The sequence below is a fragment of the Poecilia mexicana genome, unplaced genomic scaffold (assembly GCF_051168715.1).
Source record: "Poecilia mexicana isolate PSO_F unplaced genomic scaffold, ASM5116871v1 scaffold_6, whole genome shotgun sequence".
In the NCBI taxonomy this organism is placed as follows: Eukaryota; Metazoa; Chordata; class Actinopteri; order Cyprinodontiformes; family Poeciliidae; genus Poecilia; species Poecilia mexicana.
In genome coordinates this window covers 23,697,722-23,725,333 of record NW_028263375.1, presented here as the reverse complement: position 1 = coordinate 23,725,333, position 27,612 = coordinate 23,697,722, and the positions used below count along the sequence as shown (strand labels likewise).

General features: G+C 40.9%; 1 protein-coding gene across 2 annotated transcripts in view; it reads left to right on the top strand.

Moving 5' to 3' along the window:
* The window catches only part of camk1db (calcium/calmodulin-dependent protein kinase 1Db), a 32,033-nt gene extending 5,991 nt beyond the window's left edge, over positions 1-26,042 (top strand). The window contains exons 1-11 of one of the 2 annotated variants that reach the window (XM_088006452.1): positions 10,384-10,726; positions 10,898-11,029; positions 13,369-13,443; positions 17,870-18,008; positions 18,298-18,424; positions 18,754-18,829; positions 19,620-19,732; positions 22,326-22,404; positions 23,141-23,228; positions 23,359-23,521; positions 24,334-26,042. In XM_088006452.1, coding sequence (XP_087862578.1) covers positions 10,920-11,029; positions 13,369-13,443; positions 17,870-18,008; positions 18,298-18,424; positions 18,754-18,829; positions 19,620-19,732; positions 22,326-22,404; positions 23,141-23,228; positions 23,359-23,521; positions 24,334-24,482 — 1,119 coding nt within the window. In that variant the 5' untranslated portion in view covers positions 10,384-10,726; positions 10,898-10,919 and the 3' untranslated portion in view covers positions 24,483-26,042. Of the gene's footprint in view, positions 1-10,383; positions 10,727-10,897; positions 11,030-13,368; positions 13,444-17,869; positions 18,009-18,297; positions 18,425-18,753; positions 18,830-19,619; positions 19,733-22,325; positions 22,405-23,140; positions 23,229-23,358; positions 23,522-24,333 lie in introns of those variants that run through there. The other variant, XM_014974693.2, reaches the window with a different exon arrangement.
* Positions 26,043-27,612: the final 1,570 nt, after the last annotated feature.

Genomic DNA, 27,612 nt, shown 5'->3' with positions numbered 1-27,612 from the left:
AAAAGCAAGAATGCTTGACGCTAAATCTATTGGTCCTGAAGCGTCGCTTTCTGAAACTTTGAGCTGTAATGCACAGACACATGCATGTCACTGCAGCTGATTTGAGCGAAGTAGCTCATCTTGATCTATTTCCATCCAGTGAACTCAACATTTAAACCCAGCCAGCTGAGTTACAGAACACAGTGCTGTCTAATGCCTCCTACTGAATGTTAATCCCATCTGCAGTTCCCTTTTTTCTTTTTTTGTTTTTGGTTTCAACAAAAGTTCATATTTATAAAAGGGAGCTAAATTGACTTTTTCTAGACTTATATTATCCTATAATGTCATGTGCTTTCGTCCCCCTCCATTCAATCTCCCCGCACAGCTCCTGCAGACTAGCGGCAGCAGCAACTTGTATACACCTGGTGAAATTTCGCATCTGCTGAGCTTTTCATGCAAACTGCAAACAGTTGCAAACAGCTTTGTTTTGATGACTGGTGACGATTGAGCGTCAGAAAGAGTAGGGGGTTCTTAAAGAGACAGAGGCCAGTTTCAAGGTGTCTGATGGAGCCATGACAGGAATTTTTATTTTTATTTTTTAAAGAAAAAGATAAGATAAAGGTGATGAGCGAGGAAAGAAGAAACTGAGATAATCCACCAGGCTCACAGAAGGCCAGTTCAGAATAGTCCAATGTTTTGCTCTTAGTCATTCCTGGGTGTTTTTAGTTGTGTGTTTTGAGTCATTATCCTTCTGGAAGACCCATGATCTGCAACTGAGAGTAAGCTTTCCGACTGTAGGCAGTGCATTTCTCTCCAGAATACCTCGATTGTCCTGAGATTTCAGAGAGGTGCCGACAGTTTTGTCCTCAAGTATAATTCAGGCTAGAAAAGTTAGTTACTTAAAAAAGTATCTATAACTTATTGTAAGATAAGCAAATGTCTCTATATATTGGATCCAGATCAGCCTGGACCTGCTGGTCAGCTGTCAATGCAAAGCTGTCTTTGCTAAAGATGTGCAAAAAAACATTTCAAGATCTGCAAATAACATTTTTCTTTACAAAGTTAATTCAAGTGAATTTTCTATTTTGAGTAATTAAATGCACCAAAACTCAGAACTAAATATATTTTTTGATCTATTAGCACATCAACCAACAGTATGTAGTTCGATGCCCTTTAGTGTAAACTAGATAAATTCTTAATTTTCTGTCATATTAAAAATTACTGCAAAAACCAAACAACAAATAACTCTTTTATTATTATTATTATTATTATTATTATTATTATTATTATTATTATTATTATTATTATTATTATTATTTTATTTTATTTTTACTTTTATTTTTATTTTCCCATGCCTAATAGACATGAAAAAAAAAAATCATAATTGATCAAAATTGGAATCAGCACCTTGCAGGAATCTGGATGTTTTTATGGGTTACTTAAACCCTGATCAGATCTTACAGGCAGATCAATAATGAACAACTTTAAACTAATTTAACTGTGTCTGATCAGAAAGTAGTTCATCCAGCCTCTACATGGGAAAGATGGTGATGGTGGGTGAACACAATCTTTTTAAAAAAGGAATTATTTTTACACTTTTTAAAATAAATCAATATCTAGATCATCTTAAGAAATCCAGACTTTGTGTTATACATGAGACCTGAGCTGTATTTTTCAGGAAATGTGCTTTCTGCCTGCGCTGAACAAGCCATAAACGTATTAAAATCAGTGATAATCGCCTCAAGGCAACTCGCTATACAGAGAAAAATTAAGATGTTTTCCTGCCTGAAAAAGCTCTGTGTGTGCCACGTGGAATTGCAGTCGAGACCTTGAACACGCAGCAGCTAGGCAACAAAGATGTTCCAAGTCCTTTGGAAGACCACATATCACCCGTCACCGTCTTGAGGCTACACTGGCTGTCGAAGAACACAGAGGGTTTTTTTTTCTGGATCTTCTTGTGTTTATTATGGTCTTTTGTCCACAATGGAGATGAAGCTCAAGTTGTTGAAAACCTCTTCGCAGAAATAATTGACCCGGTGGAATCTAGCGAGCCGTTCCGCAGCTGCAGAAAAACCGTAAAGCGTCTTTTGTTCCTGATGTTTCAGTCCAATAAGAACTTTATAGTACGTACCACGTTTTTGCTGACTGTACTCTAAGTAATCGTCATTGCGACGTTCACCACCTTTACTGCATATCCCTCTTTGCCTGACATCATGTTCCTGTTTTCTTTAACCCCTATCAGATTTTTGCTGAGCTAAAAAAAAAAAGCAAAACATTTTATATGTTGATGCATTTGTAGAGCAAAATATAAAGCAGGAGTTTCTCATTAAAATTGTTAGGTTGTTCAGTATTTTCCCTCCTAATCACAAATATGTGGCACAATTTAGTTTTCACAAAACAAAACATTTCCAAATATTTGAATTTTTATTTGACTTTTTGTTTTGTGTTTTTAGGCAGCTGACTGGCAAAGCACAGCAATATGTGGGGAAGAGGAAGCGGATTAAGACAAAAGTCTGATGATATCAGTATTTTTCCTAGCTTAGCTTAGGTAAACCTTCACATTTAAAAAAAAAAATAAAGGACAAGTTTTCACTCTGACACTTCCACCTCCTCCTGACCATAGCTGCTGTAACCGATAACTTTGACATTCTTTAAATGTTGTTGAATGTCACCTGGAGGCCGCACCGCCTCGCTTACATTCACTTCTTCATAGCTGAAGTTAGAAGCTATTGATTAATTCGCTGGCTCCTACAGTTTACTGTTGCTGGGCGCCGTGGCACCTGTTGCCGTGACGCAGCGCTCTGCGGTTCTGGAGGGTAATCAAACGGCACCCAAAGAGTTCTGGTGCTGCTCGGGAGCACAAGCGCAGACAGGAAGCCTGCAGTGACTGTAGAGAAATAACAAAGCTGCTTACAGCCTAGGTTAGCAGTAGCATTTTAAGCTAGCTTCAGTGTGTAATGAATAGCAGCAGAATGAACAAACGATTCAGCATTCGTTGTTGGACACGTTTGACGGTTCGTTGATCCAGTTTGTTCAAATAAAAGTCTGTCATGAGGTAAAAGTCAATCACTCTTTTTAATGCTTTAAAGACCTCACGTCCATAATCAACAAAAGGCCAATGCTTCAGCTGCTGATATAATGAAATTATTTTCTTTAGGTGAATAAATGTAACAGTTCATGTTCTTGTTAGACAGGTTTATTGATTATATTGGTTGTTTTTGTGTGTGACGGATCTGGAGTAAGTAATCTGTGACTGTTACTGCTTTGTGGAGTGGATGGTTATATTTAAAAAGAAAAAAAAAACAGCACAACTAATTGATCTTTTTCTTTAATTTACATATCTAAAACATACCATAGAGCAACTTAGTTGCTTATTTTTTTTCTGGAATTGCTGAAGTTTGTTCCCTGACATCCTGTAGCTCATGGCTCCTTTTAAGTGCCCAACTTTTTTTCGGTAACCCAAAACTGGACAAGTACAGACTGGCCAAGGAAATGACCAGCACTCACTGAATCTGTTTTGGGCGTGTTTATAAATATGACTTTATTATTATTTATCTTATTTTTTTATTTTTATTTTTTTTTACAACTTTTGTGCTTTCAACCATATTTAAGGACCTCGCTGATACTTGAAACAGCTACACTGGGTCTTCTCACAGTGACAACTTCCTCATCGAAGAGTGTTGTTGTCAGCGGCTCACTGACCTACTTTTAGCATGTAGGTGATGAGGATTTGTTAAGATGAGAATAATTGGCTTTTCACATTTCTGACTGATTGTTTACCAGCGTGGGCTGGTTAAACTGAAAATCAGATGATTCTGGTCACCCGACCATTTGAGGCACATCTTGACTATCAGATTCTGCTGAATGACACATTTCTCATATTAGATGGTCTCTTGATAGTGAATGCAGCTCAGCACTGGTTGGATTTGTGGCTGTGATGGTTATGCCACTACTTTGACTTCGCCACCCCAGCAAAACAAGACAGAAACAGTACTATGACTATGTATAAGGTGAAATCAAAGGGGAATTTTACCATATTTGGTGGTGGCACCTACTGAATGGCAGCCTTTTTGTTGCCAGTCTGCTCCAGGGCTATAATGTAGCACACAGTATCAGTGTGTGAATGTGTGTACGAAAGGGTGAATGACTGATTGTACTGTAACGCACGCTGGAGTCTCTGGAGTTGATAAAAGTGCTGCTCATTGTTACCACAGATGGATGTTAAACTGATCCGGCAGCCTGATAAACAGACATAGACATAACAGATTAACTACAATCCTAATCCACTGTAATCCCAATCCAATTAGAAGATACCTGAAAGAAAAGTGGCAAATGTTGAATAACATAAGTAGGAAGCGACAGCAGGAAAACGGAGAAGTCCTAAAAACGTAGCACTAGCCTACCACCATTTTGTTATTATTATTAGCTTTATTAGGAGGAGAAACAAAAAAAAAACATTATATGTATTTGAAACTGAAGCAGTGAGGACTGTGGAAAAATTGCAAGGGATTTGTGTTTGACTAATGGAATAAATGGATGATATAAAGTAAAATCAGTAAATATTGGTTCTTAAAGCATCCAACATTTTAAAAATATTATATTATGTGAGATTAATTAACATTTGAAGTATGGGAGAGTTTGATGCGTTACTGAACTTATGGTCACATCAAGCTGAGAGCTTAGATGAAGAGCCACATTTTTAAGTAAAACTGAGGTAAAAGTAAAACCAACTGGAAAGGTGACATTACCACCACACTTAAATTTCTGAAAGATCTTAGTGAGAGAAAATCTGTGCAACATTTTGAGCGTTTTTTGTTTTTTTTCCCAAACACATTTTGCAGGGGAGTGACTTCATTTCCAAGTAAAATAGCTGTTTTATGTTGCACAGGCTTTTGTCCACGTTTCATTTTAGGAGAGAAACCCGGGCCACCATCATTCCGTGACTCTCATTTGGCCCCGTCCCAATTGGAAGACACCCTGGGGTAGACCCAGATTACCATGGAGGGGATGAAATGATTATATGTACATTATATGTACCAGGCTGGTGGTCTCATATTATGATATTGTTCACAAATGGAGTTACCAACAGGCCACGAAACAATCACATTTGATCTGTTCTACCACTGGCTCACCCCCACTAATGTTATACTCATTTTTTGTCGCCATAACAAACATCTTATAGTTATCTTTAAAACAAAAATACTGAGAATTTCTTAGGTACCAGTAAAAGTCAAAAACCCTGATAAAGATGTGACTGCGGCAATTTTATCACAGTCTGACCCACATCCTTTCAACTAGGTGTGATCACAAGTTTTTTTTTTGTTTTTTTTTACACCTATGGTCACAACTGAAATAAACTTTTGCATTTCAGCGAGAACATCGTCGTCATTTATCTGATAAAGTATTTTTAAACTTCAGACGACGAAGCCGGTCAAAACAAGGCTCATAAAATGTCTCTGTAAAGTTCAGAGACCGTCCGGTTTAAATGAACAAAATAAAAACACGGCTTCTCGTAAAAAGTGTTCATGTCCCTAACGTGGACTTTTGTTAAGAGCGCAGCAGCTTATGGAAGAAGATGAGAGCAAAGTTGAACTTTGCCGTCACCATAGCAACACCAAGGCGGTGGCAACTAAGAACCTGTGAGAGGCTGCAAAAGACTCCAGACTGATTTGGAGACTTTTACAATGTTTATTTATGGCTAAAAAAGGAAAAAATATGATGTGCATAACTTCATAGTTGTGGACTAGTTTGTATTGGTCTACAGATTAAATTACTGTAAACGCTGGGATTTGTTGCTGTAAACAGGCAATATTTTAAAAAAGTTCAAGTCGTATAAGTGGGATACTTTTGCAAGGTATTCTTGATCGGGGGAGCGTGAATTCTGCAACGTAATACAGAAATAAATTTGTCAATTGAAGTGGTGAAAGGATCCTCCATTTTGGGTCAGGCTGTAGGTGTTGCTGCAAGGTGACTCTGACCGGGCGGCTCCCCGGCCAGCAGCTTCACCTTCATCATCAGCTCTCGACTTTTCCATCATGTTGTATAACCGCCTGCCGTGATGCATCTTACACAAGATGATTCAGTGTGATTACTCAGCAGCAGCAGCAGCAGCAGCAGCACAATACTCGCACCGGCCTCCAGCATCCAGGAGCAGAGCCTCTGTTGTTCAACCCCCGAGCTCCTGCGCCGCCGTCGACTCCTCCCCGCGTTTTTACCGCAGTCGGCCCCCCAGCAGGCAGGCGGGGCGGTGAAAAGTTTTCTAGGCTGGGCTCGCTCTGCATTTGCAGCAACAGCCGCCGGTTTCACACGGAGACGGCAGCCCACTTTCGCATTAGTCAGCCGGTTTTTGGCCTGGCTGTCTGCACATTGTGTGACTGCAGACTGTCACACTCTGCTCAGAGGGACATCCAGAGCTGTGAGCACAGAGCGCTGCAAAGGAAGCCTGAATTCATTTGTAATGCATAACAGGTCGAGATAAGATTGAAATCGAATGGAGGTTTCTCTGATGTCTGGTGCTGAACTCGTTAAGATGCACTGCAGCCACATGCATAAGTACATTAGAGTGATTTAATCACCCACAAACCTAAAAGCTGTTAGGAATTAATCATCATTAATCAAATTAATCACGATCAGTTGATTGCTCAAACAATCGTCAACTAATTTGGAAATCGATTAATCATTAACTGGAGCATACAGACCAAAAAAATTTAGAAAAAGGCAAAACGCTGAAAGAGCAACATATTCAGAGCAGTAATTAAACCAAAACAATAATTTCTTTTCTCCCATTAATCACCTTTTGCTATCCATTTGTTGATCAGGTAATCCAAAAACAATCAACATATCAGCCCTGCATTATATTGATGTCAGAAGTATTTTTTAGCTGCAGATGCATCCTCTGCAGCTAATGATCAATCGTTCATTATAGGAAAGCCATGTTGTTACATTTTAGGCCATAAAATATTTAGATTCTTACTTAAAAAATGAAATTATTTCTTTACATGCATCTTTTAATGGCTAAAAACAAACCAAATAAATCTCCAGAATGTGCCAATTTTGTTATCCAATTAATCGACTAGCTAAAATAATTGTTACTTTGTAACCCTACAGAGCAGCTAACTGGATGAAATGTTTGAAAACTGTTGACTATGGTGGAGATTCAGCAGCGTGTCTCTGTCACACGCTGAAGAAGCTCTTTTTCTGTGAATTGTGACTTCATAGAGTAAATGCTTTTGCAGCCTCGTTTGTCAGGGTTCATGCTCTGACAAATCAGGGGAAGTAGTGGCCTTGTGTCAAGCTGTCATTCACAGGAAGTGATGTATTTGCTTGTCAGTGTGGTGAACCGGGTGGGGGTACAAAATGTAGCTCAGCACACTTTCCCATTGAGATCACAGGTTTCCTGTGGTTTTCATCAGCGTGCCTCTTCTCCTGCAGAGAGCAGAGACAGAGAGAGAGAGAGAGAGAGGAGCACTGAAAAGAAAGAAAGAAAGAAAAAAACCCCGCTCGCTCGCGCGCTTCTCAGCACGCAGATGGTCGCGGAAAGGCGCGCTTTTCCCGACGTCCACACCAGTTGTGGAAGTCCGTGGTGTGTGCTGCTGAGTGGGAATGATGCTGATTGTCCCCACGGCCAGAGCTGCAGTGGGAATACAGCGCTCCAATACGCCGACAAGTAGTTCTTCGCCGACACCCTCCCAGCGTTTACATTTTCTCCCGCGTCGTGTGTCAGAATGAGGTCACGTCAGAAGGGCCCACGCGCCACCTAGCTCGCTCTGTTTTGTTTGCGGTGATTGCGTTCCACCTCACCGCATCTGAAGCCAGGTGCTGCGTTGGTGCGCAGCTTGCTTGTGTGCTGCGGCTCAGGCCGACCCTCTCCCTCCGTGTGTGATGGAGGATTGAGGGATTAGTGTGGCCGTGGTGCGAGTCGCAGCACCCGACCGTGGCACTGAGTTCAGAGGCTTTGGGGAGGAAATTATTACACGCCTGGCACACCATCGATGCTCAAAAGAAAATGGTTCATTAAAAAAGAAAAACACCTAAAAGTGTGATTTTCTACGTTTTCTGAAAAGTTTGATGCATTTGTTCTTACCCTCCTCCATCACCCCATAAACATAAACAATTATATTCAGAAGTCACCTGATTATATGGTTTAAAAAGCTGGATCCCCACTTACCTATTTAGGTAAAATACCTCAAAGGTTTCTTAAAGAACATATGGGTGCATTCACACCAGTCCTGTTTGGTCCCTTTTAATCAAACTCCAGTTCATTTACGTAAAAAGTGCGGTTCGTTTGGGGAGATGCGAATGCAAAATTGAACTCTGATGTGGACCAAAAAAAAAAAAAAAAAAAAAACGAACTCTGGTTCACCTAAAACCCTAGTGAACTCTGGTGCAGTTCACATGTGAACGCCAAGCGGACCGGAGACTGCTAAAAAAAACAGGAAGTGAACACTAGCGCAAGGCATTCTGGGTAAATACAACCTAAACAAACACTGGAGTCTAGCGCTAGCGTGAAAAATGGCTTGTGGTCTTTTACCAACAACAAGACAAATACTGATTGTTTACATTTCATGAAGTAGGAAGTTGCTCAGTGTCTTCTTCAGAGGTTTTTGTGTCGTTTTCGTCTGTGCTTCTTGATGCAGCGCCACCACAGGCGAGGGGATGAAAAGATTTTCCAAAGGGTCTGGTTGGTTTGACAGTGCAGTGTGACAGCAAACCACACAAGCTGAAAATGTAACAGATTTAGGGCAAATCAGCTGGACAGGGAGTAACAGTCTGTCTATGGTTAGCTCCAGAGTGCTTTCTTTTCCAAGTTAAAGGAAGTTTGAGGCTGAACATCCAAGTCAATATCTTCTGATAGTGCGCCATGCTGCCGTCTCTCCTCAGGTAAATGCGGATATGATGTCAAGGAAAAAGCATGAGTCATCACTTCAGGTCACCTTCTGCTGCTCTGTCATCCTGCTGTGATGCTTTCTTTCCCTCCAGGGTTGCTTTTAGCAGCGAACAGGGGTCTGTGTCACCACTATTTGAATATGGAAAAATACTAAAAATAATCAGTTGCGCATAATTATGTTGCACAAGATTGGAATTGTGATTATTTGATACATTTATCCATTAAGTTTTTTCATTTGTAGCATCAGAGGAACCAAATAAGCACATAACAAAGGGAATGTTTTAAAATTAGTGGGGTTTTTTTGTTTCAAAATTATTGTAATCCAAATTAGAATAAATGTAATGTCATTGTCGCAATGCTCATTATTCATTCTGGTTGTTGCCATTTTTAAGGGATTTTCACCCCCAGTTCTGTTTTTTTTGTCTTTCTTTAAGCTCAATAAGTTTCTCTCGGTCAGACCTGGTCCTCTGTCTCTTACAGTTCTTAGCAGAGAAAAGCAAAAGTCAGCTGTCAGTGGTGTAAATGCAGTTGCTGATGAAACTGCCTTTGCCTTTGCCTTTAAAACAACTCAGATATCCAAAGTGATGTTTGAAGGACTCGATTCAAACTTTTCTCTTTGACTCGCCTTGATCGTCCAGTCGTTGCTATAGACCTGCTTCATGTCGTTTTGTAAGTAAAATGATTAATTATCAGGACAAAAACAAAAGTTATGTCATGATAATGGAATATTTTTCGCTCTATTTTGAGGTGAGTAAATTTGCAGTATCAACGTGTTTTAGAAAAGCTCACCTTGTTTGTGCCTCTAAAAAGCTTTCTGTGTCTGAAAATCTAGATGGATTATGATGATGCATTTAAATGCACTATGTAAACAACATAACCTATACCAAAGTGGTTGTACAAGGTTCCTCTCACTTTGTTTTAAAGGAACTCTCTCTCTCTCTCTCTCTCTCTCTCTCTCTCTCTCTCTCTCTCTCTCTCTCTCTCTCTCTCTATATATATATATATATATATATATATGTATATATATATATATATATATAATAAAAAACCTCTGGTGTTTGCATCGTAGTCACTTTGTGAGTTTAAAATCAAAAGATTTTTTTTTAATCTATGCTTTCATCAGTGAGTTAGCCTCAGATCAAAACCACCATATTTTCCCTTGGTATACTTTGATTGATATCCTGAAGGCCATATGCTGAAAAATATTTCAACTTTTACTCATTAAATGCATTAAAACTTAGAATTTCTTCCATTTTTTTATCTAGAAACTCATCAACCAAGAGCATTAGTCATTTTTAGTGTACAACAGGAAAGTCCTGAAACAAAGCATGAAAACGTTAGAATTGGCTTAAAAAAAGGTCTATGGGAAACATTTCTCATATTTTCTTGTAAAATAAAAAACAGGCTCCAGTTAACTGAAGGTAACTGCAGCATTTTAGGTCATGTCAGCTTCAGTCCTGGTGAATGTGACCCAAACGAGTTGCAGCTTTCCAGCTCTGTCCAGGATGCTGACATGAAGCCAATCTCAACATATGCGGAGGGGAAAGAGCGTGTGTGACGAGGAGAGGAGGGAAAAAGTAACCACTGTGTCTGCTTTGCAAGACTTATTATCTCTGTGGTATCATAGCAACAGATAGATTGCTTCAGCAGATATTCCCTTAATTCTGTATTTGCTTTGTTTTTAAACACGCTGGTGTGTGGAGGCAGATGGTAGAAGAAGACGAGCTGTCTGCCCTGCTAAATGGCTGATTTTTTTTATTTTATTTTTTTTTTTAGGACAGGTGGGGGTTAAAAGTGTTTGCCATGCGTTTGGCCGCGCGGCGGGTGGTTGACCACGGTCACGGACTTTCCCGAGTCTCAGTAAATATTCACAATATGCTGTTTGTGTACTCTCTGGCCCGTCTGCCTCTGAGTGCCTGCTCTCCGCTCACTGACGATGTGTCAATATTGTCTGAGCTCGTATATGGCCGAACTGACGCCCCCCCCTTCTCTCTCTCTTTCTCTCTCTCTTTTTTTGTCTGTGTCTTGCAGCGGTGCGTTTTCTGAGGTGGTGATGGCTCGCGAGAAAGCCACGGGAAAGATGGTGGCCATCAAGTGCATCCCCAAGAAGGCGCTCAAGGGGAAGGAGACGAGCATCGAGAACGAGATCGCCGTGCTTAGGAAGTACGCTCCGCCGAGCAGTTTTCTGGGGTAGAGCTCTAGGAAAGCACGCACCCACCTCGCTTTATCCTCGGGGCAAGCTGTGGTTCTCTTGCTCTCTTTTCTCTGGCCGCTTATTTAGTCTCTGTTTATTTAGCCATCAGTGAGTAGCTTAAGTGGCTCCCCTGTCTAGTCCCAGCTATCGACACACGCACACACACACACGCACACACACACACACACACACACACACACACACACACACACACACACACACACACACACACACACACACACACACACCCCCACACACACACACACACACACACACACACCTGCCCAGGTGGCTTTGATAAGATTGCACTGACACCAGGTGACACATCCTCCTCCAGGGGCTGATATATCAATACTCAGAGCAGCTCAGTTATCAGTCATTTTAAAAGTGAGCATTGCATTGCTTGGCTGTAGTTGCTTGGTTACAGCTGCATTTTCCTCTCTCTCTCTCTGTCTTTCTCTTGGTTTGTGATCTGTTTTTCTTCTACCACTCTTTACGCTCTCTTCTCATCTCTGACAGTCCTCAAACTGCAACCTCATTTTCATTCCAGACTTGGAAAGCAGAGAAGTTGTGAAGGTTGTTTGGTCCTTTGAGGCTTTCACCTCCTCCTCCTCCTCCTCCAGCTCCACCTCACTCTTTTTAAACGCTCACCCTTTTTGAAGACCTTTTGTCGACTTTATTTTACACTGCCTGTACTTTTTTTTCTCGCCTGCCCGGCCACATGCACTCAGTGCTTTTATTTTCCGTTTATCCTGAGGTTTTATAGTTTAACATGTAGGCATTCATTCCCCTTGGAGGTTTGCACAAATTTTTTGCCATGATTTCATGTGATAGACCAACACACAGTCGTGCACAGGTGTGAAGTGGAAGGAAATGATTCATTTCTTTCAAAAGGTGCTGTATACTTCAGTTTAGCTCCCTTTAATCTTACACCTTGAAAAAAAATCCAGGGTAACTTCCTTTGGATTTCACATAGGCTGTGGTGCATCTTGTCTTTTTGTTCTTTTTGTTTTTTGTTTTGCCCAGATGGGACCCATATCCGACTATTTTTCTGCAATCTGAACAGCCCAATCGGGATCTATTCCCAAATCTGATTTGAGCCTCTTTCATATGTAAAAGTAATACAAAATCGATTGTTTTAAAGGCGCCCACAATCTGAACGATCATGTCGCATTTAATCCGCGATTTACATCATTAAGGTGAGAGATGCATCATAATTCTGCACCAGAAGAAGCCAAATCGGACGCAAACAAAGGGTGATGGAAAAAAAATAAAAAATCATGATTATGAAATTATAAAAGACGTAGCATCATGCACTTCTGGCTCCGACTGCACATCCAGACAGATTTCTCTTCAGACGTTGCAGCCACAACATGCAATTTCTATTAGATGTTCTTTCTTTTGATTAGCTTCCTTTATCTTGTCAGGATTTAGTAGCAATCCTATCAGCTCCCATTGCTGAATAGTTTAAAACAGACAGCGGCATCCACCATTACCACGTCAGTAAACAACGCGCTACGTGACGTCAGTGTTCTTATTCTGTCGATGCCGGTCGGTAAACCCAGAGCGAAAGTGAGTGTTTTATTTTTTTTAATCATAGACAAAGAAGCTAGCCAGAAAAAAACAATATGGAAAAACTGTTAGTCTTGAGATCTGTGCAGATTAGCATTGTTTTCCAACAGGAAAGCAGCTCCAAACATGCACCTAGAATAACAATAGAAGGGTTTAAATAAAAGTATTCATGTGCTAGAATGGTCCAGTCAAAGTTCAGACCAAAGACCTAATCGAAAAGTCTTGAAAGTTGCCGTCTAGTGACGTCTCCATTGACTGAGCCAGAGCTATTTTGCACATGAGAATACGGCATTTCAGTCTGTAGGTGTGCGAAGCGGCAGAAGGCAGACGTTACTCCTGAAGGTCTTAAAGTCTAATTGAAGCAGAACGTGGTTTTATAAGGTCTATTTCTGGCAGGCTGAATTAAATGACACTGCTTTATTTTATCCTGTTTGAAATAAAAATGTAAATGATTGTATCATTTTCCTTCTGCTTCACGTTACGCACGACTACATGTTGGCATTTCACATAAGACCCCAACAAAACACGTAGCAAACTCGCGGTGTGACAAAATGCTGATAAGTTCAACCCTTTTTGCGGCGCTCCATATTTGACAAGCGCACATTTATTCTAACAAAGAAGCGTAACAGAAACAAAAGACAGATCTTCTCTCTGTCGGCCGGGTGTCATTTTAAGAGAAGGCTGAAGGAGGTTTGAGCTGTTGCTAAGCGAATTTTCTCTTCTCCCCCCCCTCCAGGATAAAACATGAGAATATTGTGGCTCTGGAGGACATCTACGAAAGCTCCAATCACCTGTACCTCATAATGCAGCTGTAAGTACATCAGCCCACCATGCTGTTAGTTTAGGTCAGCTCTCCGCCTCCCATTTGGCCCGTCATTTCGATAATGTGCTGCATGCTGAGCGTGAGTGAGCGTCTGCAGTGCCCTTGAGGCATCTTTGCTTAAGTGAATGCAGCAACGTGTAAAATAAAAAAAAAAAAAAAAGTGCAAGTTCTTACTTCAGCTATGCTTCTTGATAAAGAAGTAGGCTCTCTTGGTTGGATTCAGGTGACAATATTGATGCTACTGTTTTTTTCTGAGTAAATGTGAAACTGAATCAGGAGTCATTCTGTCTTCATATCTGAACAAACTGCAGTTATTTTACAGCTAAGGCAACAAATATTGATGCAAAACTTAATGTCGTTTTCATGATTCCACCTTTACTGGCATTAACAGAGACTTGGAGATGCTCAGTTCAAGAAAATCTCCATAAAACCAAAACTCCTCTTCCCTTTTCATCTTTTTTAGATTTACACGCGTAAGATATTATAGCTGGTGTAAGTTTAAGCTTCAAGAATCGTTAATTCAGTCGGTCTCTCACATAGATGTGAAGCAATTCTCTTAACTTCTTTAAAACATTGCTTCAGCTCCTTGAGGTTAGTTCATTTACGTTCCCATCACGCCCTTGAGGTCGAGGTCTGAACTTTGACTGGGCCATTACATCACCATAGTTCTCGTTTTGTCCCCCCCCAGTCGTTCTGTTGTCGATGCGCTGCTGGTGTCGACATCAATGTCCTGTTGAAGACACGGCTTTGGCAAAGCCTCAGCTGTCTGATAGATAGCCTGATATTTTATTCTAGAACATTTTCACATACAGATGGCGACTTAATGACAGGAAATTACTCACAACCTGAGTCTGAAAAATAAGCCCAAATCATCCCCTCCACCTCCTCCGCCGCCGTGGTGGGCAGCTGCCGTGAGGTGTTTGTGCAAATGGCCTGAGTTTGAGTTTGAAATATTTCCAGTTTGGTCTGATCCAGCCGACAGACACGGTTCATCCGGGTAAATTCAGCTCTGACTTCAGAAAGTTCACACTTAGTTAGCAAGTTGTGCTGCCGTTTGCCTTTTTTCTGGCGACTCTTCCAAATAAACCGTACCTGTTAAACTGTTAGTTATGGCTTGACCTTTGACATTTAACATGCTAACTGAGACCTGAGATGAACCTTTAGGTTATTTTGAAATTTCTCTAAGCTTTGCATGACCTGATCTGGTGGGAACTCTTAGGAAATTTGGCAAAGGTCTTAAATATTATTAAATTATGATCGACCTGCAACTTTTAGCTTGAAAGTGCAAACTTAACTCAGGTTTTATTAACACAACTTTGGGTTTTCTCTAATTTTGTTAGGGCTCAGAAAAGAGTAGCAGAGACATTGTGTTATGATAAAGAAAGATTGATATTGTTATTGCAATTAAATTTTGTCCTGAAACTCTGCAGCCCAATACGGATCTGAAAGTTATATTCATGTTTTTATTTCTTTACAAAATGGTAACCAACCAGGTTTCATTTTAGTGTTGAATTTTAAACCGCAGACGATTTACTGTAATATTACATTATTAGTCCCTTTTACAGCACAGACTTTACCAATTATGTTGTAAACTGTAACTCATCTCCCAGAGGTGAGTGAAACTCTCACCATTAGTTTCTTTTACTGTGTAAAATGCACATCTTCATGATTTTAAAAACCCTTCTCGCACATTTCTTTTTTAATTTTTTTTACAGCGTTTGTGACTAAACCATCTGTAGTTTAACCCATGACTCGCTGCCCTCCCTTTGTCTCTGAAAGCTGCTCGATGTTGCCTTTCCCTCATTCTTAACTAAACACTGATTGCCAGTCATCTGTGAAAGCGGAGACGTACTCACGCTTGGTGCTAAACTTAATGAGTCACTTGTTATGCCTTTGCCTCGTCTAATTGCAGATTGAAGGAGTTCAGGATGGCTGCCTCATCAAGCCCGAACGCTGCAGAGACGCATACTGTTGTTGTGTATTATAATGTTGGTGTGTCGATACTATTGGGAACGTTTATATGAATAATATAATTGGGTAATCATTTTTGTCCTTTCCAAAAAATAAAACCAAACACTTAAAATAGTTTGCAGTCGGTTTTTTTCTCTCTCTCTGATGTTACGTCATCCACCCCGATATCTGGCTTGAATTTTGGCCCATTCCTCCTGTCAGGTCTAACGTAACTCTGTGTTGGCTTCTATAAAATGTTGAGTTTGATTTCCTCTGGTAACTAATTTAGCTGCATGATTGGAGTCATTGTTCCTTTATTGAACAAATTTGTACCCAGACTTTAATTTTCAGTTTGATATCTTGAGACGTCGCTTCAATGTTTCCACATAAAGTTATTTCTTCACGGTTTTGTCCGTTTTGTGAACTCCAGCTGTCTCTCCTGCACCACGCTACTCACACATGACGCGGCCGCCACCGTACTTCACATTCGAGATGCTGTTCCCCCCGTTTCCTCCAAATGTAATGATGGTCAAACACTTTAGTTTTAGCTTCACCAGAACACAAGACTAATCCCCAACAATTAAGGTCTATCTTCCTGAGTGCGTTTGAAAGCTACAAGCTGACTTTCTAAGTTGCATTTGGAGCTCAGCTTCTTCCTCTCTTTCAGTTCATGTTGCTACTCGGATCATTTAATGATTATTTCGCCCGTTTCTGTCAGCGTCTTTGCAAGGCCTTCTCCTTCCGGAAGTACTTTTGAGTCGTCGCCTTAAAATATATTCACAGATGTGCATCTAATCGTCTTGACTTTTGTGAGTTACTCAAAGGCTTTACAAAGCTTGGCGTCATCGTCTTGGTTTTCCCAAATTCTTGGAAGTAAGTAATAATAATAAAAAATCCGTAATCTGATATTTAGCTAATAGAAATAATTTTGGTAATCCTAACTGACCTAAACATGAAAGGTTTGATTTAATGTCACACAGTGACGGGGAAAACGGTCTGCAGGTGGGTTACGTCCCGGACATCCATCTGATGTATCGATCTAATTTTCTGTTTCTTTATTAAGGTGGTTTTTGCATAAATATTTTCAGGATGCTACTGTGGACTATCCTGTAGTGGTGATTTCTAGAAAAATCATAACAAAATTTATAATAGTATAGGTTAATTAATAATCCTGCATTAAAACACAAAAACTTGAGATGTAACTTTAGACAAATCACAATGCAGTCTGGGATATTTTTAGAAGCTTTCGCTGCCTCTGTGTGTTCACAGTCATAAGGGAATTTTAAATGGCACATTAATGCAAACATTTTTCTTCCCTGGTGCTGTTGTCACATGAGGCAGCATCAAAAACAAACCTCAGCTCATCTATGACCAATAAAAGTAATTATAACGAGTAAAAAGACAACCTGGTCTAAGTTTCCCAATCTGTCTGTGCATACCAAGAAAACTGTCTAAAAAAAGACTTTGAGTAAAATTTCCACTCTAGATAGCAGAAAGGAGCAGAACTTAGCAAAACAAAGAGCTACAGTATTTTAGTATTAACGACAACAAAAGATCTGATTGTCATTTCCTGCGTCTGGCTGGCCAGATAACGCGAGTTATAAACCCCAAAGGATATTAATGGGACAGGTGTCCAACAAGCTTATGACGTCCATAATTCTTCATGGAAATGAGAGAAGAAAAAAACAAACATCATGCAAAACATTTCTGCTATGATTTTACCTGAACGTTGCTCGACGACTCTAATAATCGCTATAAAAATCATAGAATCTGCAGTGAGTGGTGGTCTCTGTTTGTACAAATATACGGAGGGATTTTGTACATGTATATCATGTCATTTATATGAATACGCTGATTTTTCAATTAGGTGGATCGATGGTACAAATGTCCGATTTGAATACATTTTAAAAGCAAGAAATTGATCCACCTGTTTGAATTAACTGCAGATTTTCTCAAAACATATAAATACACCACCACATGTATTTTAGCAGGTAGTGTTGCCATCAACAAGGTTTATCCTGCTGGGATATCTGACCACTTTTCATTGTAGAAATGGTGCAGTTGATTAAAACCAGCAGGTTTCCTGAGACATATTAATTATGGAGAAGCCAGAAATATTCAACAAGCGAAATGCCAGCTTTCTTTATCTATCACAAAACCAGCTTTGTTGTTTCTATTGTCATACTGGACCTGTTTTAGAGGTCCGGTTAGGTCAGGTGAAAGAACATCGGTCACAATGTTTAGCAATAACTTGGAAACACTGACGCTTATTATCAGTCCCTGCAGGATGTTGCAACGGTTTCTTTCTCTTTTTTTTTTGTGATTGTTGTGGCCTAAAATTACGGATTTCGCTGCAGCTTTTCCGAAAAGAAGTTAAGATTTATTTTTGCTATAACATTGTTTCATAAAAAGTTGAAATTGCTGCACCTTTTCCCTTTTCTCATCAAGCTGTAATCACCAACAGGGTTTCTGGTGGCGAGCTGTTCGACCGGATCGTAGAAAAGGGCTTCTACACAGAGATGGACGCCAGTCGGCTAATTCGTCAGGTTCTGGACGCCGTCAACTATCTCCACTCCATGGGCATAGTGCACAGGGACCTGAAGGTACGGCAGTATTTCACATTTGTCGTGTAAGCGTTTTGGTTTTTTTCTGCCTGCGAGGGGGAGTCCCTGGCATTGAAACCTGCGTGGGTTTCTGTCACACGTTGCGGTGATCACACGGTGGGGTTAAATGTCAGGGGATTTTCCTTCTCGGTAAACTGTAGGAAGGGTTTTGACTGAGCCACAAAAACTCTTTAAACGACAAATCCATCCGACTTCTTTAGCCTGGATGGTTTGAGACGAGGGAAAGCAACAGGCTGACCTACTGGCTGCTTCCTGTTTGTGTTTGCAGCCCGAGAACCTGCTCTACTTTAGTCCTCACGACGATTCAAAGATCATGATCAGTGACTTCGGCCTGTCCAAGATGGAGGGCACAGGTGGCGTCATGGCCACGGCCTGCGGGACGCCTGGATATGTCGGTAAGGTTGCCCTCCCAGCTGTGGCTTTAGGAGAAAGTGCAAGCTGTTCTTTGTAAATATTCATACCTCGTTTTATGTTTTTTATACTGCAGCTGTAAACCTCAGTTTATTTCATTTGGAGGTTTTGTGATAGACCAAATTTATTTCCAAACAAGGAAAGTGAAAAGTTTAGTATGCAGATGTAGTTGGCCCCCATTTCCCTTAAACATTCTTAAATAAAATCCAGATTAACCAGATCCATTCAGAAACCCAAACATTTTTCTCCAGCTGCTAGGTTCCTCTGCACAGATGAAAGTATTTCTGACCAATAAAACATTTCATTGTTTCAGCTCCCGAGGTTCTGGCGCAGAAGCCGTACAGTAAAGCGGTGGACTGCTGGTCCATCGGGGTCATCGCATATATTCTGTGAGTACTTGACGTTATCTAACATTTAACTTTTTATTTAGTTCGCTTTATGAATGAACATTTGCTCAGAACAGAAACCAGCAGGGAGCTTAAACATCTTTTAACTCCGCATGAAAATTATGTAAAATAAAGATAATTCAAGAATCAGAAAACGTCCTAATCTTGATCACAGCTTTGTGACGTCTTCAAGATCACAAACATTCAGCCAGGATTGTCACTGACAGAGATTGTTGCTTAACTATTAGAGATTGTTAGTTAACTATTGAAATGCATCCAGATTCCAGGTTGAAGCTCATTCATTAGTAATCTACCTGCGCGGTGGGCAGCCAGAGGGATCCCCACAGCTCCAGTAACATGGAAGTTTTCAGTAGGAAGTGTTGCACACAGTCTTATTAAGCGAAAGAGTTTCACTTATTAGCAAGAAAAAAAATCCCTGATGCTGTAATCTATTGATTAAGCAATAAGAGTTTGAAGTTTTTATGTTTTTCACATCTGTTTGTAGAAAATACACAGTTTTATTTTCAGACGACAAACCTAAATGCCTATTTTTCTCTATATATTAACACTGGATTCCTATTGTTCCATTTTTTTGTTTTTGTTTTTTTTTATGTTCTTGAAAATCCCTCTGTGCCGTCTTCTTCTGTTGCATTATATAGAAAATCCAACAGCCAGTAAATGGGATTAGGTCACGTAAATCCTCTAAGATTCGGGTTGAAGACTCTAACATCAGCAGCATAACAACCTTCACACCCACCGTTGTGTAATCTTTTGAACTTGATCTTCCTCCCAGGCTTTGCGGCTACCCTCCGTTCTACGACGAGAACGACTCGAAGCTTTTCGAGCAGATTCTGAAGGCAGATTATGAGTTTGACGCACCGTATTGGGACGACATCTCAGACTCTGGTAAGCTGAAGTTTGTGTGTGTGTGTGGGTGTGTGTGTGTGTGTGTGTGTGTGTGTGTGTGTGTGTGTGTGTGTGTTCTCGCGCTGCATTTGAAATAAAGGGTAAATCAAGGCCCCCAGAGATTCTTCCGTTACATAACTCTGCCGGAGCTAACAACCTTGTGTTTAAAGCCGCATAACAAGGCAAAAAGTAAAGTAATGAGGGGACACAGTTCAGCAGCTGCCATGGCAACTTAATCCTGCAATGTCTTTATATCCCACGTTTGGTGTCAAAACATAACAAGCAAGCTACTTTCAAGTGGACACGAATCAGTAGCTGCATTTGGCTTAGCTTAGGGGGCGCCGGCCAGTTTGTCACCTTTCAGCGTTTTTAGACGTGTATGCCACCTGCGTCTGGAAAGCACCCGTCAGTATCCCACGACAACAAACGTGGGACTCCTGTTTTACCTAAAATAGCGTCATATTTAAATCTTCTTCTGGCTCAGTGGAAAACAAAGAACCACAGCCAGAAAAGTGACAGCAGATCCCCTGAGTGGAGTCAGAAATTTCATAGACAAAGTGTAAATCGTTGACTTTCACAGCCGTGTGTCAAAGAGAAGTAACTTCTTTGCACAGGCCTTTTATCTTTTAGCTGTGTAATGGAGCACACTGCCAAGACTGCATGTTATTGCTTGCTAGCACCAGCTAAAATGGGAATTGAGATGTCATTACAGTGTTATTTTTATTTCATTTACATTTTTAATACATGCCAAATTGGCCAGGATTAGAACTACACGTGTTAGAAACATTTTAAATGCTTCCTATTTCATAACCTTGTGGATTTTTCTTTAAACTTTAATTTCAAATTCTTGTCCAAATATATTCTCATACTTCAGAAGACGAATGCTGAAGACTGAGGTATATTTAGTTTACTTTTATGTTTAATTGAATTTTTTACCCAAGTTCCAGTTAGCTTGGTTCCGACCTCCATTTTGTTCAGTTGAGTTGTAACAATTAAGAGGTCACGACCCCTGATCAAACCAAAACAGCTAAACGGACACAGTTCACAGTCATATGATAGGATATCACTTTATGTCCTTGGATGTCAAACAAATTGATCCTTTGTTGATACAAAATGACAAGAAAAAGTTCTGAAAGAAACAATCAGCCTCGGATCAAACATTGATTATTATTCCTCTGAGCCTAGTTTGTTATTGTGCCACTTTTTCATCAAATTACACAAAATCTTGTTCTGTCAAAGTTAGAGGGTTTGTCTTTACTAATGTTTGGTTTGCTACTAATGCTTCCAGGTTTAATCCCTTTATTTCAAATGGCACTTTTTTTTTGTAAAAAAAAAACAACAAAAAAAAAAACAGTCTGGAGACTTTAGTCATCATATTTAGTCACCAAATCCTGAAATTACATAAATTGTGAAAATGTGGCTGGTGATTCAGACGAAGCATAAATGCTCCGATGGGCACACACCCATGAACTTTATTCAAAACATTCAGGAAATCACTATTCACCAGCAGACATTAAGAGTGGGAAGAAAAAAAAAAACAAACAACTGTAGTTTCCTGCTAACTTTAGCTTAACCACAGACTCGTTTTAAACGTCAGCATTTTATGAACTGGGCTTTTGTCACACACTGAAATCATTTATATGATGCAAATTTTATCCGTGCGGCACTTCCTGCGTCCTCTGCAGATTCATCTGATCCTGGGAGTGAAGGAGTCATATTGACCATTTCCTGTAGTGACTCATAGCTGGAGCCGTTCTCCGGCTGGAATCGGCTAAATGGATTGAGATTAAGCGTTCGAGGAAACAAACTCTGCAACATGTTCACGTCTGACCTTAAAACCGTCTTGTGACACATCTTTTGTTCATTTTAGACGTCATTTGCAGACATTAATGTCTAAAGCTCTGGCTACTTTGTGTGTTTTCAGTCAATTATCAGTTTACGAAAACATACACATAAACCTTACCAACACACTCAACAGATAGCATGTTTAGCAACTTTATTAAAAAAGAAAAATGAAGATGCATCAGTAAGGCTTTTACAAGCAAATGCATATTTTTAGTTCTCATTTGTTTATTTGTAAGACCTGTTTAATGTTCTGCCAATATATAATGTCAAAAAAAAAGATTAGAGCACATTCAAATCACGAGTGTAAAGTGTAACTATAGGAAATTGGGTTGCAGGTTCCTTAATAGAGGTTGTCAATTTCAGATGATGATGTGTTAATGCACAGTTCCTTACTTTGTCCTAACTTTTAACTAAACTCAGATCAAGGCGTGTCAAAGAAAAAGTTGATCCATTGATCCATTAAAAAAAAAAACAGAGTGGGAGTTTAAAGTTTCAAGGCATTTAATTAACAGAAGGAAAAAAAATATTTGCTCAGTTAAAACCAATCAAGAGAAACTTGCTTGTTTCATTCATCATAAAACCCTTCTAGTTTTTTCTACCAATCTGCTTTGTTCTTGTCAGTAACTGTGAATTGTGATGCTTAAATGTGAGACATCAGATGAAAACATAAAAACCTTGAGTGCCGGAAAGTGAAGAACTCGTCCTCAGCTGGATGCGCACTTGACTTTTCTTCTTGTCCTCTTCACAGCCAAAGACTTCATCAGCTGCTTAATGGAGAAGGACCCCGAGAAGAGATTCACATGTGACCAGGCTCTTGAGCACCCCTGGTGAGGAACCACACACGCACACACACCCACACACACACACGCGCACACACACACACACACACACCTCGTTTCATAGCGGTGTGACGCAGATTGCCAGGCTTACGCATGTGTCATGGAGAGCTTGTCCTCCCACAGTCATCTGTCAGCACGGCTCCGAGCGGCGGGCCCACCTCTGCCGGGCAGCGCCAGCGTCTCGGGGAAGAAATCTTCTGAATAAATCCCCGCCAATTAGTGGCTTGTATCCTCAAGGATCCTTGAAGTCTTAATGAACAACTGGGATGTATTCCCAGGTCTGAGTCAGGCCTAACGAGGCCGAGACGGCGTGGGCTGACGCATCCCGCCGAGGGGGCCAGCAAATCTGTTAGGGAGTAAATGGGCATTTTTGTGGGTCGTGGGCAGGTGGTCGTTCTGATGCGACCGGCGGGAACAGATGCCGTAATGGAGAGAAACGGCTTTCGTTTGACAGGGTTTTGTAAAGAGATGCGATGATGATGAATGTGAGAGGGAATCCTGCAGAAACAGCAGCCCATCACTCAAAAAGTGCTGCAGCCGAATGGAAAGAAACGCAGGGACTGAATATGAAAACAGCACGGGGATCATTCTGCTGGCAGGACTGTGTGTGTGTGTGTGTGTGTGTGTCTGTGTGTGTGTGCGTGTGTGTGTGCGTGTGTGTGTGTGTGTGTGAACATTTCCACTGATTGTGTGTGTGTGTGTATTTTCTTTTCTTTCTCTACAGGATTGCTGGAGACACTGCTCTGTGCAAGAACATACATGAATCTGTCAGTCGACAAATGCGCAAAAACTTTGCCAAAAGCAAATGGAGGGTATGTGAAACTTTAAATCTTATTTACCAAAAAGAGCAAATAAAGCAATGTTTTTGTTTCTTCTTGCTGGGGGAAAAAAAAGAAAGAAAAAAAAGCAGAGTAATTTCTGTTTTGCACCTTCTCCGCTTAGCAAGCGTTCAATGCGACAGCTGTGATCCGCCACATGAGGCGTCTGCAGCTCGGCACCAGCTTCGGAAGCAGCATCCAAAGTGCCAAGCCTGCGCCGGGTCCTCAGAGCCGAGCGCCGGCCAAGAGCCAGTCTGTGGACTGCGCCCCTGTCTCCCTGAAGGACTGTGAGTGACTCTGCGGACGCCAGCTGTGATCAAAACAGACGCGTTTAACTTCCAGCTTGGAGTTTAGCCAAGCTTTCATCCTGCTGCCCGCTCCGTTAAGACGAGCAACGCTTCTGCTGCCTTTGGGTTTAATACATCATCTCTTTAAAAGAAAAAAAAGAAGCCTTTTTGCAGCGCTGCTGATATGAGACATACAATATATTCCAAAAGTATTTACAACCCATAAATGTTTTACACATTGCAACAAATAAACCTAAATGTATTTTGATAGGATTTTGTGGGCTAGAGGACCACAAAGTGGCACGTACATTGTGAAGTTGGGTTTCCACTTCGCAAAATCTTAGCAATAAGAAATTGGAAAAGCATGGTGCAGCTGAATTAGATCCAGTATGACCAAAGGAAAGTATCACCTCACTGCCTCTGATTTAATGACAGTGTGAGTAAAGCTGTTTACACAAGGTTTGTTCAAGTGAGAAACAGGACTGCTTTGCAAGAAGACAAAATTTTATCAAGTGTTTTTGATGTAGTTTCTAGTGCAAACGTCTTAGTATGCTTGGAATAAGAAAACTAACTTACAAGTAACTTTTTGGCAAGAAATCCGAGCTTGTTGTAAGTCAATAATTCTTTTAATATTGATGAAAATGTTCTAGTTCCATTCGTCAATATTAAGGAATTATTGACTTGATGCAAGCTCCAGTATCTTGCTGAAAAGTTTGAAATACATCATGGAACTAAACTAACCAGCAACTCATTATTACATAAAATAAAATGCAGCATATTTCTGTTTCTAATCCGTGCCATGTCTCCTGCAGGTCCTTCTATCGCTCCTCTTCCATCCGTCGTCAAAGTGCACAACCAGGACTCTGACCTTCCCGTGTCACTGGAGGAGCCCCAGGTGGTGGCCGAACCCACCCGGCCACGCCCCTCCACCGTCACTGTCATCCACACTGGGACTAAATGACGCCAGGTTCCGCGGGAGGTGAGCTGGGAGACCACTGAGCTTTGAGACCCCGGTTGAGGGGGTCTCACGATGCGACATGGTTACCCAGTTTTTCCATCCCGCCACCTCCCGTCTGCTAACGCCAAACCCTGAGGGAGGAAATTTGAAGAGCCCTGACTCGGCCTCGTTTCGCACGGCGCTGCTTCCCCTTTACGTCTTCACACAGACATGGAAGTTCAGATGAAGGAGGGGAGAAAGGGAAGACTCACCTGAAAGCTGCTGCTGCTGTGGAGACGACGGCTTGTCTGGCAGGCGAACAAACAAGCGACTGCTGACGGAGCAACGGGACTAAAGGGAACTCTCTGCTGGAGTTTGACTGTGAAAAGTCGTTCCGCTGTATGCCTTGTTTAAATATCCTGCCTGGAACCGTTCTGTAGAGTCATGTCATGCAGGTGAAACGTATAAAGCTTCAAACTGTGGTTAATACTTGTGCCATCATCTGCACTCTGAACCTGCTGTTGTTCAGGCGGCTCCCGTCCAATCCGCTGTGGTGTTTTTGCAGTGACGGCTCATGGCGTCATGACTTCCAACAGCATGGCTGTCAGTGTTGTGTCTTTGCTTTATTTTATTTTTTTAAGTTAACAAACTAAGCAGGACAATCTGCATCGGTCATGGCTGTGATTCCAGAGAGAGAGAGTGCAAACGATTGATTATCTATTGGGAATATTTATTTTCCTATATTACATATAATGACTTTTTGTAAGAATATAATTTGCTGAGACGTGTAAATGTTTATTAAAACTGGACTTGCAGTTATTGCCACATAAATACAATATCTACTAGATGTGACTTTGTAATTGCTGTTTTAACGAGTTTCGATGTGACTGTAATGTCCTCCTTCATCCACAGGAGGGCGCTCTATGAGTTCTCAGGAATCTGCAGGGATGTGTGCTTGAATCTAACCAAACGCCTCTGTGTGATCAATCACAACTGACTCATCCGACTTACTGAAAGACATTTTTTTCTAAAAAGAAAGAAAAACACCTAAAAACAGTTTTTTTTTTAATCCCCATGTGCCACAGGGATAGACGTTTACTTCCTGACACTATGTTTCTTCTCGGTAAACCTGGAACATGACTGGATGTGGAGAACGACCAGTAATGTGACGGTATTTCTGCTTCATTTTGTTCCCCGTGCTCTGCTTCCGCTCCTGAAGTGGCTGCTCTGAGGAACAGCTCCACTCTGTGTTTAATCACTGTGCTTTTCATACCAGCCTGTTGAATTTAGCTGAAAGACTCCGTCCTCATCCCCTCCTGCTCTGTCGCTCTGTAAAAACTGCCTCTGACAAAGAAGAGAAAGGGGTCTGTCTTTGTATTTTCTTTGTGCTTTCTCTACTTAACTTTAATCACTCAACATGAATGTGGAATTAAAAAGAAAAAAGAAAAAAAAAGCGGTCCAGAAATGTAACAAGTGCATGGCCAGTGTATAAGGTTTTGCCACCTTTTAATAACAAAAGATGTGGTGAGTATCAAAGATTTTGGAAGTATACTTGCTGTAAATACAAGAACTCTACAACATTCACCAGTCTTGCGTGTTTTATTTTATGTGATTAGAAGAAAAGTAGAGGTGCAGTGATTCATCTGTGCCGATATCTGTAATTTTGGGTGATCGGCTGATCTTATCCAGCGATCTCATCTACCTTGGCAAAGGCAGATGTTTCAGACAAAACAAAGTGGTATCGGCCAAAATTGGAATCGGAAAGCAGGTCAGGCTTTTTAAAAGATCGGTAATCGGCCAGAAATCTGCAATTGGTGCAACCCTAAAGAAAACATGAAGCAATGAAAGATTTTAAATAAGTTTACCTAAAACGCCATGCTGCAAAAATGTGTCTATAGTTGTCTAAACTCCTCTTCCTCCCCGCCTCCGCTGCATCTGTACTACGTGTGACACGTACCGTCGTTGTCCTCCTCGGCATAGCTCTCAAACTCATTCCTCTTCTCCTCGTGAAACTCGCTCTTTCGCTCGTCAGCAGACAAAACCTGCCTCTGCTCCGCTGCAAACACAGAAGAAATCAGATAAGGAGGTAATGACCCAGATTTTAGAAGGGTTCTCTGCTTTTTCTTCTATTTTGTCGCTATTGCTTCAAGAGGCGGTGTTATGTATAAACTCAACTTTTTTGAGCTATGCATTGTAATGTTATTCCCTCATCAACAAATCTCCTCCTCAGAGCTGCATTTTCCAAGCTATCAACCTTCCGACTCTCAGAGCAACCCTTCCTTTTGACTCCCCCACTCCGCTCCTTCAGACTAGCCAGCAGCAATTAGCAAACACCTGGTGGAACTGCGCATCTGCTGAGCGTGTTATGCAAGCTATTTCTCAGTGAAACGCTGTTAAATCGTTGCTGAAGAGCCAATAAAAGAGCAACGTTGTGATGAGTTCCTGAAGAGTGCCAGAAAAAGCAGGAGTTTCTTAAATAACTTGACAGTGCTATGATTATGTGGCTGGGAACATATAATCAGACTAAAACACACCAGGTGCATTAACAGTATTTGCAGAACGTCAGGAGCACATTGAAAAGAGGGAGACCCGCGGTACCGCAGCAGCTGCAGAGACCCACCGCTCCGCTGGTAGAACCTCTTGTACCAACTGCAGATCTAATCTTTATGAAAGAGTCGCTGATCTGAAATGTTTAAATGGAAAAAACAACAAAAAATCAGGAAACCTGTTAGGGTTCATAGTTTTTGTTCACATGGTTATGTTTCTGAAAGCCTTTTTTTTTTAGCAATCAGGGTTCCAAAGCTTCCCTGCACTCATTTCCAAACCTTTCCAAAGAAAGGCCACGACCCCTGACCTTTTCTCAGACTTGGCTGCTCAAGTTTGTGCTTCTGCTGTTAACAGCAGAACATCCTGAGACTAAACAAGGCTTACAGACTGAGGTTGACTAATTCTATTTTGTATGACTGTAATTTTCGTTTATTATTATCGTTATTGTTATTATTACTATCATTACATGTGGACTCCAGGAAGGAGCATTCAAAATGTGTGGCCAGTTTGTCCTTCTTGCCTGTCTTTTATTTTGTCTGGTCAAATTCCTCATTGAACTCCCAGCCGCTCTCCCACCTACTCACTCCTCCGTCCCGCTCCCAGCTTT